This window comes from Armigeres subalbatus, unplaced genomic scaffold (assembly GCF_024139115.2).
Source record: "Armigeres subalbatus isolate Guangzhou_Male unplaced genomic scaffold, GZ_Asu_2 Contig561, whole genome shotgun sequence".
Classification (NCBI taxonomy): domain Eukaryota; kingdom Metazoa; phylum Arthropoda; class Insecta; order Diptera; family Culicidae; genus Armigeres; species Armigeres subalbatus.
Window position 1 is genome coordinate 27,802 of NW_026943327.1, and position 15,779 is coordinate 43,580.

Consider the following 15,779-nt stretch of genomic DNA (forward strand, 5'->3'; position numbering starts at 1 on the left):
TTAATTATTGTAAAATTTTGGACATGCGAGTTCGCATTAATCTCTACAGTGAAAACAATATTTGTTTCACAGCATACAATTGAAAAATAAATCCGATCAATGAATGATTAAACCATATTCTGAAAATCTGCTCGACCGGATGTGATTGATTTAAAAAAAAACCCAAAAAATGCTTACGTGATAAGTGTACGACCCCTAATGTGAAAATTTATTGATCCCAAGAACCACCCGAAATAGCTTCAGTAAGTTAACCTGGTAGTTAACCAAAGTAATTTGATTCTGCATACTCGATATTTGTTAGTATGTGTTTGTAAAATACTTGAACATTTCCGAAAAATGAAAACTATCTGGAACTGGCCATCGAGATTCTCTTGGAACTTATTTTCTCATACATAATTAAAAACAATGGAACATCCAATCGAATTTCAGAATTTCAGAGCATTTTCTTAGCTTTAACCGATTTTATGTTTCTACCCTATAACGCTAGGTCTGACTACATTGAATAGTGTGTAAAATATATGCCCTCTTACCGAAATGGTTTCAAGGGCCAGACGATAAACGATACAAATTAAAAACATCCGAAAAAGGATACTCACTTGGCTTCCGCACTTTCAGCCTCCAAAGTATGGTTGCTCACCTCAAGCATGTTCACTCCTTCGGAAAGTGATTTGTAATGCTCAAGCATTTCCCCTCGTTCACGTTCCTAGAAATATAAATGGAAGAATCTAAAATAATTCACGCTACTCATCTTAAACCATCCTCAGATTGCATTATTTCGTAACGAATCTGAGACAAGCTTACTAATTACAATTAGCCTTCTAATAAACGGAGCGACTTGTTCAAATAAACTCGCGTTTAATAGACAAACAACAAAGGGGATGCAATCAAACTTTCTGGCTGGCGACTCTGCTGGTATGTAGACAGCTAAATAGTTAAAGCACCGAGAAAATCTAATTACCTTAATACACAGCAGCTCCTCGGCGCGCTGAATCTCCTGAACATATTCGCGAAGCTGTGACTTCATCCGTTCCACCTCCTTCTGGCATTCGGAGAGTTTCCGTTTCGTTAGAGTCAGCTCGGAGGCAGTGTCGCTCAGATCATTCGATAGACGTCTTAAGAGGTGAAATAAAGTGTATGTGAATTATGTAGTGAATACATTCGGGCATGACAATTCATACAAAAGATGAAAATGACAAAGTCTACAATTGATAGGAGTTCCAAATTGTTCTACATAAAAATAATCACAAATAAGCAATTATCGTGGTTTTTAATTGATAAACTATGATATGGAAATGCTAATATCATCTTCCAAACTTAGACGCACATGTTCATGATAGAATTAGAGGCGAAAGTATAGAATTGATTCCGTTAGGATACGGCAGGCATGAAGAAGTCGATTTCTATTTGTGATGGCACATATCACACGACCTTCCTTCTGCCAAGCTCCCGTATGAAGGGGTGGGAAGAATATCAGTGTGGAAGCTGATATATCTCCACTGGCTGATATATCTCTTCAGCTTCCACACTGATATTCTTCCCTCCCCCTTCATACGTGAGCTTGGCAGAAGGAAGGTCGTGCGATATATGCCATCACAAATATTGCCCTCCGCTCGCTTTCAAATCGACTTCTATAAAAACATTCTTCATGCCTGCCGTATCCTAACGGAACTATTATAGAATTGATAGTTTCGCCTCTAATTCTATCATGAACATGTGCGTCTAAGTTTGGAAGATGATATTAGCATTTCCATATCATTGTAAATCGTTTAACTTCACGTAGAAGTAACACACACAAAATCATTAATTTAGAATTGATAACTAGTTCGCCAAAAACTAACAGTTATCGTGTCACATATTGCCTAATGACATACAGTCACTTTCAAAATTGAGCGTACAGCATGGATTAGTTGAATATATTCGAAAATTCCAAAGGAAATTTAATTTTTGGCTTTAAATGCATTTCAATATTCATCTCTTCCTTCAATGTATGCGTACATAAAATTGTTGAAAACTTTTCTCCAAAGTTTATTTGTTTGAAAATACACCCAGGTTTTTTTTTTACACGGGTTGGTTTTAGTCGTTTAAGACCTTCAGCGTCAATGAAACAATAAGTTAATCCCACGAAAAAAATCTCAAAAAATCAAAGAAAATTCAGGGGGTATTTAAAAAGCTGTAAAAGTTTAGGTTGACCGAGAAATTAATGAATTCCAACCGTGTAAAAAAAAACCTGGGTGTAATCTCAAAATACGCCTGTTACAGGTGACAAAATTGAGCGTACAGTGAATGTTTTTCTATAAAATTCCTTATAATAAAAGCGATTAATGTTATTTAATGTTATTTTTTCATGGTTATATTTATAATAATAAATATCCGCTACTTAAACATTCAATGTTTTGAAATTAAACCATGTTTTGGTCAAAATGGCGAGCAAGTAAGATGTATAAACAATGCTATTTAACAATTCAATGCTGCTGGGCAAAATAGATGGTTTAAGACATGGAGTTCACCGGCATCGTGTCTTATATATGATAGATAATCGAAATCAAGCAAGACGTATGAAAAACCAAAAACGGATGTAATCATACAGAGAAAACGACAAATGTTGGGAATGGCATAATTCAAATTAACTATAACTTTATTTAAAAGTCGGTGTATAGGTAGCTTATAAGCTCAGGACACTCATTAATAATAATATTAATAAAAGAGCAGCACACGGATACATTATAAGATGTCATTTTATATTTTAAGATTCAGTCACCGTAGGAACAAATTTGGTTGAATCATTTTAATTCACCAAGATATCATTAAATAAGCTTCCGAATCATTAAAAAAGTTTATTTTTACTCACCAAATGAAATTCATCCAATTGTATCCCTAATGGTAATAGATCGTGGAGTTTAATCTAAATTTAATTATGAAATTACGATTTTAAGCTATCTTTTCAATATTCAATCAGAAGTGCTCTACGGGGTTGAAAAGCTGTTTTTATGTTCGGTACCTTAACATGCACCTTGTACTTTTAGAATTTGACTGTGAATGATTTGATTCAATAATATTACTCTTAATGAAAGACTTGAGACAATAATCGAGCTTTAACACAAATTTAAGTTAAAGACATACTAAATTTGAATTATGCCATTCCTAACATTTGCCGTTTTCTCTGTATGTTTACATCTGTTTTCATCATTTACCGACTGAATTTTCCCAAATTATTCGTATGTCTCGCTCGATTTCGATTATCTATCATCCTATAAGATACGATGCCGATGAAATATACAAATTAAAGCATTTATTTTGCCCAGCAGCATGGAATTGTTAAATAGCAATGTTCTTACCTCTCACTTGTTCGCCATTTTGACCAGAACATGGTTTAATTTCAAAACATTGAATGTTTAAGTAGCGGATGTATATTATTATAAACATAATCATGAAAAAAACAATATTAAAGTACATTAATCGTGTTTATAATAAGAAATTTTATAGAAAAAATTCGCTGTACGCTCAATTTTGTCACATCTAATAGGTAATAGATTATTTTCAAATATTAAACTATAGAGAAAAAAATCAACAATTTTATGTACGCATACATTGAAGGAAGGGATGAATATTGAAATGCATTAAAAACAACCGAGCCAACCATTAAATTTCCTTTGAAATTTTCGAATGTAGTCAACAAATCCATGCTGTATGCTCAATTTTGAGAGTGACTGTATGCAACATCGTTTGCAACAGGGTTTCCATAAAATTTATTATTTTTTAAATTTTATTTAACTATGAACATAGTTAGAAGTATTATTCTTCTATTGCCTATTATACTGTCTATTATACTGCCGCCACTCGCAAATCAGTCCAAGGGTATATCCCTTTAAGCATAATGTACGTTAGGAATAATGGACGTTAGACACAAAATGCCCCAAATAGCCCATGATATGAAGAAAGCAGCATTATGCCACAGACAAACAGACATAACACATTGAACATTTACTCATCAAATTCATCGTCGTTGAAACACTAGCGACATCTGTTGATTTCAGTTGGTTGGGCAAATCACGAGCCAGATGGCGTTAGTGAGCAAACGTCAAAATCGAACAAATCCGATGCGCGCGCCACGAGTGATCGATTCACCAATTAATGTTTATTTTAATCGTTACCGGTCGATCAGTGAACAATGGAAATTTGACGAGTGCTATATCTGTTTGTCAGTGCTAATATAATAGTTTCAAATCGCATCTTCCATCAAAAAATTAAAAAATTTAATAAATAGAAACAAAATCGACTCAGCAAAATCGGACAAAGTCCAATTTTGCTGAGTTGTTCATCATTCATTAGATAACCGTGACACGATTTAGTATGATTGAAATATTATTTAGTTTTGTGCAATTAGGTCATGTAAATTATTAATGAGATTGTTTTGCGGGTACTTTCAATATGGAACGCATTTGACTTGGTATTTTTTCACACTTGGACATACAAATTTGCAACTTTCATTATGATTTATGGAAGCACATTAAATATGAACGATATCCATTGGGTTTAGTTTTAAGTGCTAAAAAGCGAGTGGGGACAGTATTATTCTAGTTTGAGTAAATTTTTGAATCGTTTCTTTTACTCTAGGAAAATAGTAGGTACAACAATTCTTCAGTAAAATGCGAAGGATCAAGTAATTAAATAAGCGCCAACATACTGAATCAAGATGCTTCTGCATCTGCATACATATTTACAAATCAATTTCCAATGAGTTTGATATCGCTTAAACATTTGATATCGCTTAAACAATCAATAAGTAAGAAGTCATGTAAGAAGAGTAAGAAGGATGTTATCAAAATATGTCCAACAAGTTTTTTGAACAACTTAATAAAGACGTTCAAACTCTTGCACTGACTCATAAGCGCTCATCAAAATGTAGAATGAGTATGCTATATATACAGCTATGCTTGGGTTGAAAGTTTTCATATCTCAACGCTTACCCATAACCGAAACATCACTTACCCGTTCTCTGTAACGGCGTTATCGTGCGAACGCTTGAGTGTCGCCACCTGTTTTCTGAGCGTATCAGTTTCGGTGGCCACACTGCGCAGGTTGCTGTCTATCTGAAGATTATCCACGTTAGCGTTCCTGTGGAAAAGAAGAATGATAAACTTATTGAAGCGCTCGTAGCATTTTCTATCTATTAAATAGGTAGAAGGGAAGGATTTAACTCGACAAAAGGTTATTCATTTTGGTCAAGAATATCTCGAAATCGGAGAATCGAGTGTATGAATAACAGGGAATGACATTTAATAAGAAAATTATTTTCATATTTTAGTGGAATGTCTTCACTTGTCAAGTTCAAGTTCAAATACCGTAATCCGGGGGAACATTGATCAGCGGGGTAACATTGATCAGTTGAACCATTTTCAAAAGATGAATAAAGTATTACTTTCTGTTATTACGATTACTTATTATGAGTTAGGTATTTTAATCTTGACTAAATTTGCTACCGAATAATATAATCTCCACTAGAATTTGCATTTAATTTTTGCCATAGTTTGAAAAATAAAATCAACATCATTTTGTTAACTCACAGTAAGCTGCCAAAAAGCACTCAAAACAAGCATAATAACAAAAAATTGAGATCGTACCTACAATTGGGTGATAAGTAATCTTATTTTCTTTGTTTATCCATATTTTTGTTTCAAAATTTTGATTTTTATTGTTGAAAACCAGATAATTCACCTAGCGGTCATGATGCCTTACTCGAAACAATCAATACGCTTCGCCTCAGTATAAGGATTTCAAAAAAAATTGCCTACCTTAAGGCGTTTACAAACGCTTGCTTTATAGACGTAACAAAGTGAAATGATTGATGATCAAAGTTACCCCAAATTGGAAATTCGAAAAACTAGACAAAACAGATTTTTAAAACAATTTTATAATTATCAAATAATCAAGAACAATAGCCTCAAACGTTCTACACGTAGCAGTACTCGTTTTAAAAATATGAAAAAAGCAATCATTTAATTTACGGAGGAAATATTTACAAAACATTGAAAAAATTGATCAATGATACCCCGGATTACGGTACTTGTAAAAAATCCAAAATCCAAAATACCTAAATACTTTTCTTACCACAAATTAGTTTTAACAAGTATTTTACAGAACACCCATCATACTTAACAAAGAGCAAACAAAATTTGTAAGAATTATCAAGAATTCTATGAAGATAGTCAAACTAAGCTAACTTGAATGCAATAGAAGATGCATCGAACCCGATGTCGAAACGTTTGACAAAATTTAAACATTTGTTCTAATAAATCAAACTGCATACTCGAAAAATAAAGTATCACGGAGAAAAAGAAAAATTTGGATAACTTCGCGGAAATAACGCATAGAACAAATCACACATAGTGTGCGTTGAATGAACATAACAACAAATCTGCTTCCGTGATGTCCAATGATTTGACGTACACAGATATGAAAAGATTTAATAATAATCGATACCTGGCCGATTAGTCAACTAACCCAAAACTCATTATACTTTTCTTTCGAGGTGCCGATGTACGCTGAAGTCGGTTTGTTACGCGTGGTATACCACAGGTCGTATCGGTTGGTTTTACAGGCGGCTTATTGGGCCTGCAACCTCTCGCCGAGTCAGGTCCGCACAGATAGAAAAATCCACTGAAATTTACGCTAAGAATCATGCACATAAATTGAACGCCATTATCAGCATGAATACATACGAGATATAGCCTAAATATATACAATATTTGAAGTAAAACATCAATATCTCGTGCAAGTTGTAAGCAAACTTGTTAGGAAGAGGACCATTTCAGCGTAAAATAGTGTAAATTTTCGCATCTCAAGTTTTACGCGCTGTTTACTTTTTATTATTTTTTTCTGTGCGGGCTATCGAGTCAGGTCCCACTCTACACCAAGACTTGGGCTAGCGTACTTTAAGCGGCACACGGTCTCTTTAGTAGAGTCTACTTCACAGAAAAAAATAATGAAAAATAAACAGCGCGTAAAACTTGACATGCGGAAATTTACGCTATTCTACGCTGAAATGGCCCTCTTCCTAACAAGATTGCTTACAACTTGTATGCAATATTGACGATTCACGTCAAATATTGTGTACATTTAGGCTACATCCTGTGTGGAAGTACGCTAATAATAACGTTCCATTTATGTGCATGATTTTCAGCGTAAATTTCAGTGGATTTTTCTATCTGTGTTGTAGGTTTTTAAGGAATTGAACTGAGCTCATTTTCAAACCCAATCCCCACAACTTGCAGTGCCACAGGACGGTTTGTCAGGCACTTGAACATAGTTCCTGCTGCCCCGAAATTTTTTGAAACTGACTTTCCCTTTTCTATTTTGCAAGGCATCGTTTTTTGTACAGTAAAATATTTTTATTTTAAAATTTTTCATTACGCGTGTAACGATTCAGGACGAAATGTCATAAGTATAAATATAAACAAAACATTCCAAATTTCACAATAGCTGCCTTTGATCATTTGCCAGGGAAATATTCATTGGAGGCGCTTTGAATTATCCTGTATTCCAAATTTTTCTTGCAATGCGTAATATTTTATATTTTATTTCCTACTAGTCGACCCGGCAGACGTTGTCCTGCATAGTAGGCGAAAATGCGCGTAGAGAACTGCCCATACTAAATTTCCAAACAAATCTTTATTTAAGTTTTTCACGATTTACTCAACCTTACTCGTACTTTTTACATTAGGAAATACTATATAAACCCGTCGGAAACTATAACGAATGATTCTGCTGAAGAAATGAAAAAAATCCATCCAGCCGTTTTCGAGTTATGCGGATACGAACACAGACCATTTCATTTTTATATATAAGACTAGTCGATCCGGCAAACGTTGTCCTGCATAGTAGGCGAAAATGCGCGTTGTGAAATGCCCATACGAAATTCTCATACAAATCTTTATTTTAGTTTTTCACGATTTACTCAACTCAGCTAATAATTTTCGCATGAGGAAATATCATATAAATCCATCGGAAACTATACCCAAAGTATCTGCTGAAAGAATGAAGAAAATCCCTCCAGCCGTTTTCGAGTTATGCGGATACGAACACAGACCATTTCATTTTTAATATATAGAAGATAAGAAGATATTTCCATTCATGTTAAAATTCGCGATTTCTGATCGACTTGCTCACCACCGACGAGAGAAGCTTTTGTTTACAAAAGCAATTTTGCCCTTTTGAAATGTTGATGCCGAATTGTATGAAAGACTACGCATCTATAAAATGAAACACTTGAAATAAAAATCTATATATATAAAAATGAAATGGTCTGTGTTCGTATCCGCATAACTCGAAAACGGCTGGATGGATTTTCTTCATTTCTTCAGCAGATATGTTCGTTACCGTTTCCGACGGGTTTATATGATATTTCCTCATGCAAAAATTACGAGTGAGGTTGTGCAAATCGTGAAAAACTCAAATTAGGATTCGTATGGAAATTTCACATAAGCATTTTCGCCTACTACGCAGGACAACGTAAAGGCAAAAATGAGCAATTTTTCAAATTCATATAACTTACAAAATGGCAAAATTAGGCAGAATTTTATTCATGGTCCTCAAAGCTTAAGCCAATTCTTTGTTTTTAATTGTTATCGATATTTGTATAGTTAGGTACATAAATTCAAGAAAAAGTATATACAGTGTTTTGGAAAATTTGTGTTTAGCAAAAAATGGTCGCTAGTGAACACAAACTTTTTTGATTTTAAAACAAACGGCATATTTTTGGACACCATTCCATTCCAAGACCATAACCATTTCATCGAAAAGGCTAAGGGAAGCTTGTTGAGCCGGGAGGATGGCTTAGTCGTCGTTGCTAGCCCGGTACGGTAGGCAGTCGCGAGAAACGCGGGATCACAGCAGGGTGCTCGACAAGCCCGAAGTTGGAAAAGTCATGGTGCTCACGCCAAAATTTCGGAGGCACAAAAAATCTAAAGCATTGCGGTAATTTGAATGCATTGCAGCATTTCCTAAAAAAAAAATCGTTGTTTTTTCAATAACTCTGGAACGCAATGGGCGATCGAGCCAATTGTCAATATGAAACAATTAGGCCGCATTCCACATCGATTGCAACTTGTACTTGCTAAGTACCACATTTAAGTTTCCCGGCCTACCGGCCTACATTTAAGTTTCCATTGCCTACCTTCATTATAATATATGTATGATAGAGATGAATATCTATCTATTCTATCTTCTTATATATAAAAATGAAATGGTCTGTGTTCGTATCCGCATAACTCGAAAACGGCTGGATGGATGTTTTTCATTTCTTCAGCAGAAACATTCGTTATAGTTTCCGACGGGTTTATATGATATTTCTTGATGTGAATCAAGAATATTTCTTGATCATGGGCAGGGTTACGTAAATCATGAAAAACTAAAAACAACATTTGTATGGAAATTTCGCATGAGCAGTTCGCAACGCACGCATTTCCGCCTACTATGCCCTTTTGAAATGTTGATGCCGAATTGTATGAAAGACTACGCATCTATAAAATGAAACACTTGAAATAAAAATGTTGTATAATAATTGATATATTGCTACATAGAACGATTTTGCTAAAAAAAGCATCAATCAAAATCACTTAAAAATGCCATTGGTCTGAAAAAAAAACTCGGTAAGTCGAATTTCCTAATGAATGCTTGGCGGTAAGGGGTAAACAATTCCAGCACTGTCGAATTACGTGGATCAATAATTTAAATAAGTGTTATTTCAATTATTGATTTTCTAGGACTTTGGAGCTAATGGGAGTTATTCGGAATCATTTCACAAAGTAAAAATTTCGGTAAAAAGAAAATGGGTTTGGCCCTCTGACAACCACATTGTCCGGTTTGAACAACCAATTTTCGAAGCGTACTAAGATTTTTGGTACACCTTCCGGCAACGTAGCTTCTTCAGCAAAGTATTTCGGCATCTTTCAGACTATATGCTAACGTATTGAGTCACGTGATTGACGATTAATTAAAGCCAATAAAAGCAAACCAATCGAACCCATATTTTACAAAGTTGATTCTGATCCCAAAACAGTTTAAAAAAAACCTTGATCTCTCGTTTTTCCATACAACTGCGCCCCACTCTAGTACATATACTAGGTATACAAAAAAAATCGTGACAGAGAGAGACGTGGAGACTCCAGAAATCATATTTGAATCTCCCCATAGAAAAAGACAATAATACAGGTCGAAATACGTATCTGTGAAGTTAACAAAACGTAGTAGAATTAAATGGAACGTACTAAACTCGTCTTAGACAGTTGAATAATACAGTATTGACCTGATTTTGTCATTCCCCGATTTTGTTTACCCCCCATTTTATCACGTTTTCGACCCGATTTTGTCACCCCATAAAAACACCTGTCAAGAATTTTGTAAGCCTTTTCGACAAGAAATTACAAGTTCCGGTCAGGCAATTTGTTTTTCCAATGCATGAAACATACTTAAAAAATATGAAAATAAAAATTTTCCGATTTTGTAACATTTTCTATTTTATCACCCCAAATTCACCAGGACGGGATACAATCGGGATATTACTCTAATAATAAAATTACCATTATTGATCCCCCCCAGAGACCAGCGGAGGGAAAAATTGTTGAAATAGCAACGTATGGAAAAGTTCACACCGCGAAAATCGGAAGACTGCGGTGGGCCGGGCACGTAGCCAGAATGTCAGACGGTAATCCGGTGAAAATGGTTCAGATCTACTCATAATCTATGTACTGAGCCGACATCGGATGTAAGACGGCAAAAACTTTTGCCTATATTTTTCGAGGGTGAACCCAAACTTTTGGGCGGGAGTGTAAGTAAAATGAAACAAAAAATCTGGTGGGTTCTTTTTGCCTTTACTATTTGGTTAAATTTAAACCAAATTTTGTTCTCACTTAAATTTATTTTCACTCAACCGGGACTGTAGTGGAAAAACTCAAATTTAGCATCTTCCACGGAACGTCACATGTCTTTGTTTTTTTCACGAGAGAGTAAGAAAACTACCATTAAAATCAAACTACTATCAAAATGTGAACTCATGTAAAGTACTTTAAAGTTATTTTCAGGTACTTTATTTTTCCTGTGTAGAATTGCCAATCCGGAGATAGTGAGTGCGATTCTTGGGTTGATCTAGGATGCTTTCGAGTGGGTAACATTCTTGACATCCTGGGCATTGTATATCAGATCTGTTCACCATTTTCAAAAGTATTACAGATTCAAAGTGCCACCCCTCTATTTAAATGAGTATCTTAAATGGAGTCTCATGACCAATTTTCAGCCAAATCCATGGAGCTTTGAAGGTGCATCAAACGAGATTTGTGATTTTTCAGACTTTTTCGTAAAAGTACAGTGAGTCCAAAAAGTATTCGTCTAGCTGTGTGTTTTCTAGAAAATGCCACAGATAGAATCTAGTAAGCGAAAAAAATAAAACTATCGATTACATTGTGTAGCCAATTAATCAATTCATCTTTATTATTAAAAATTAAACCGAAAAATAAAACAATAACAAAAACAAAGGTAACAAAACATAACAATTCATTAAATACGGGCTCAAACAGTGTTTGTCTATTCAGGTTTAGCGCGCTTTTGAAACGAAAACAAGAGTTGTAGAATGCAATTCAATATTTCGTTGGATTCCCCTGTGTATCTATGACGGGCTGTAGTTCTTGTGGCATGGAACTGACCAAATTACCAGTAACGGGGGATGGAATATTCTTCCATTCTTCTTTCAACACTAATTTCAATTCGTTGTTGTTGGAAATCTGACTTTCACGAATTTCACGAAAAGTTTGTCGTCCAGAACCTTCCAATGGAGTTGAATTGGATTCATATCTGGGCTCTGAAGAGGCATTTTGAGTTGGTTGGGGTATTGTAAAGTTGCTACAGCTCAGTACTTTGGGCTGTGTGCTTGAGGTAATTATCACCCCGTAAGATGTATGTTCCCTGTAAGCCCAATTTTTCAGCACTGGCATTCAAATTTTCTTTCAAAATGCGGATGAATATTTTGTGATACATAATTCCTTCAATAATGTGAAATTTCCCCACACCGGTTGCGCTCAAGCACCTCAGAGACTATGACGGAGCCCCCACCATACTTTACTGCTCCAAAGAGATTCTGCGGCTGTATCTCAATATTCCTTTTCCGCCATACCATACATCGGCCATTTGATCCAAATATGCTGTACTTGCTTTCGTCAGATAACATGACTTGATTCCGAAAGTCATCCTTCTTCCAGCGATATTTTAGCTGAAATCGAGCTGTTTTGCCTTTCTCGTATACTAAGTATACGTAAAGGCTATATGTTCACTCCAAAACAAACTTTTATAGAAGGCTCGGAGACCCATAGTGTGATATACCAATCGACTCAGCTCGACGAATTGAGGTGGGGTCTGTGTGTGTGGGCGTGTGTGTGTGTGTGTGTATGTGTGTGGGTAGGGGCTCACCAAAAGAGCAAAAAGTTTAGCTCACTTTTTTTGCACTTACCCTCAACCAATTTACTCGCAACAGGTTGCATTCGACGCAGTATACTGCCCCATTGTTTCCTATTGAAAAATTTCCGGATCGGACCATGGGCTTGGAAGTTATGGCCAAAATACTTTTCCTCATAAAAAAGCGCGTAAAAAGTCTAGCTCACTTTTAATACACTTACCCTAAACGGATTCCCTCACAACAGGCTGCATTCGACGCAGTATCTTATCCCATTGTTTCCTATTAAAAATTGGACGGATCGGACAATGCGTTTGGTAGTTATGGCCAAAATACTTTTCTCATAAAAAAGCGCGTAAAAAAGTCTAGCTCATTTTTAATGCACTTACCCTGAACGGATTCCCTCACAACAGGCTGCATTCGACGCAGTATACTGCCCCATTGTTTCCTATTGAAAATTGGACGGATCGGACAATAGGCTTGGTAGTTATGGCCAAAATACTATTTTTTACCGCACGAGAAAGGCATCATCACCGCTAGGTGGATTAATCTGGGTTTTTGATAATTGGATGGCTCACTTGAATTTTCTTCGGTGATACTCGCCCATTACACCCATACTTTTCACAGGTATTTCTGTTCGTATTGGTTCATATCTGAGCTCTTCTTCTTTCCAACTCACTTGCCTATATGGGTGAACTCGTTTTTGAGGATTTTTTTTTTATTTTCCGTACAATAAATCGCTCATCGTTGTCAGTTTATCATCGCTGACGACCACTCTGTTATTTGTTTTGGTAGATTTTTGTGGCGCTGACGCGATCAATCACCAAATAAATGGTTGAATTCTTGCTACCTTTGGTCTACCCACATTTCTTGCAAAGTCATAAGTCAACTTGCACTAATTATGCAGGCGGTGAATAAGTTTTTTTCATTTGGACTCATCTTTTTAGTTTTCCCACCCATGGTGCTTCTATTTTCCGCACCAAGTTCAAACAAAACAAAAACATTATTTGATCTGTAATTGAATACTGACAAAAATGTTGCTAGATATCACTAGAGTGTGTTAGTGTAACTACATGCGAATAAAACTATTATATTCGTGTTTTACTCGATTATTTTCTGAATAGACGAATACTTTTTGAGCGAGCGAAATTGACGAAATTTAGATATTCTCTACATACCAGAAAAAGTAATTGAAATTTCTATTTGTTTTGAATAATAATCATGTGTTGATAAGTTTTCTATCAAATTTAGAAAAAGTTTTTTGATTTCACTTCTATCGCGCCTTAGTTTTACATTTTACTAAAGAATATGCAGCTAGACGAATACTTTTGGACTCACTGTATCATCTGAATGCATCAATTTAACTCCACATAATAAAAAGATTAGTCGTTGATAGCTTCTTTAGAATATTATCTACCACTTTGTCATTAATACTAGGATGTTTAGAATACTTATTCTATGACTTTTTATTAGATTTAGCTGAAAAAGCCTTAAGACCAGAAAAATAATTTTAGATGCTTCTGGGGTACTATAAATTTTTAATATGTGCCCAATTAAATTTTTCTTTTCTTTTCCTTCAAGTGTTGCGGAAGTTTCGTCCATACATCACTTTATTCTGAAAAATAAGCTTCGGCATGTAATAATGCAGTTTTCATGAAATACTCAACATTTGAATAGGGTAGTCAAGCAAGACCATTCCCCACATACTAAAACAAAGTTGACCATGTTTATAAGCAATATCATCCAGTATGCTCGACCTACCGGTATGGATCTAGAGTGGGCTATGTGGTAGTGTCAGAGCCTGCAGATCAAGAGGTCCACGGTTCGAGGCGCCGAGTCGATAGTCCCTTCAATATCGAGATGTGGAGAGGCGACTGTATATCCTTCGTACTTCCCACACAAGATACATATTCATGCAACAGCGTACACTTAAACTGTAGAAACTGTTTTTCACTTAAACTGTAAAAACGCCGATAGAACACTAAGTTCCAATTGAAATGTAGAGCCATATAAGAAGATCTTATTGATTTCTGGAAAATTCTCTTATGATTATGAAAATTATGGTTTATTTAGGAGAATTTTATAGAAAATTATTATTTTTTGGAAATTTGATTATTGTGCTGCGAAGGTGATTAGTTGAGAATGTTGTGCTGCAATATATGAAACTGCAAATATAAAATTCATCTACTAAGCAGTGTTGGTAAAATCACTCATAAATCTCAATCAACGAGCGCTCCCGTGCGAACGAAATCGTCTGCAATTTTAAAGGAATGCATCACGCTTGAATTTTTCATTCTAAAACGCATCACTTCACTCATTTGCTAAAAAATCATTTTGATTCAAAAACGCATTTTAAATCAATTTGGGGCAATTTATTGCTTATACATGGAAGAGTGTCTAATATTTTATGCAACAAACGTCAATTCACTGTTTTTAACGAAGGAGAACGAAAGAAAACCTACGATGATTCAAATGGATGATTCAACTCATCCATGAGTTTTACGGCGCTGAGTTGGGTGCGTTTCAACTCACGCTTGATTTGAATCATCCATGAGTTTTGAGATTTTGAGTTTTTACCAACACTGCTACTAAGGAGTTCGCTATTCGTCATTTTGGCCTTTTTTCTCCTATAGCCTATTCATACTACGCCATTTATTATGATAAATATCATGATTAAGAGTAATTTGATTAAGAAAATTATTTTGAGCTTTTTAGTGGAATGTCTTCACTTGTCATAAGACGAGTTTGTACAATCCCATTGAATTCCACCACTTAATTGTATCTTGACAGATACGTATTTCGACCTCAACAGTAAGGCCGTCTTCAGTGTCTCGTACTTGACTTTTAAGTCGAGTCAAGTACGAGACACTGAAGACGGCCTTACTGTTGAGGTCGAAATACGTATCTGTCAAGATACAATTGAGTTGTTTAGGGGTATATATGTTTTTACATATTCTGAATCTGCATAAAAATCTGAGCCTAACCCCAATTTTTCAGAATTTTTGGAGCCCCGGAACTATTTTTAATTTGCATTTTAAATTTATATGGGACTTAAAATTTGTTCTTATGCTGCATGGGTCAACTGTCATTCTATGAATGTTAGTGTCATTCTATCGATTGAAATGGATTATTGTTTGCTGTACAAAAATGTAAATAAAAAGTTTACAAACAAAATAAAAATATTTTGGAGATCAGGAGAGCATGCTCTTTATGCTAAACTGCAAAAAAATAGATATTTGTCTGAGCTAAACAACCCAATTAAGTGGTGGAATTCAATGGGGTTGTACAAACTCGTCTTATTACAAAAGTAATTTGATGCCAAACCTCATACCTACATTCA

General features: G+C 35.2%; 1 protein-coding gene across 4 annotated transcripts in view; it reads right to left on the reverse strand.

Annotated features, from left to right (window-relative positions):
• Positions 1-15,779, reverse strand: part of LOC134204390 (centrosomal protein of 135 kDa-like) — a 120,922-nt gene that overhangs the window by 11,461 nt on the left and 93,682 nt on the right. For all 4 annotated transcript variants that reach the window (XM_062679206.1, XM_062679208.1, XM_062679207.1 and 1 more), the window contains exons 6-8: positions 4,990-5,115; positions 959-1,112; positions 597-703 (exon numbers count right to left, since the gene is read on the reverse strand). In XM_062679206.1, the coding sequence (XP_062535190.1) occupies positions 597-703; positions 959-1,112; positions 4,990-5,115 (387 nt within the window). The remainder of the gene's footprint in view (positions 1-596; positions 704-958; positions 1,113-4,989; positions 5,116-15,779) is intronic.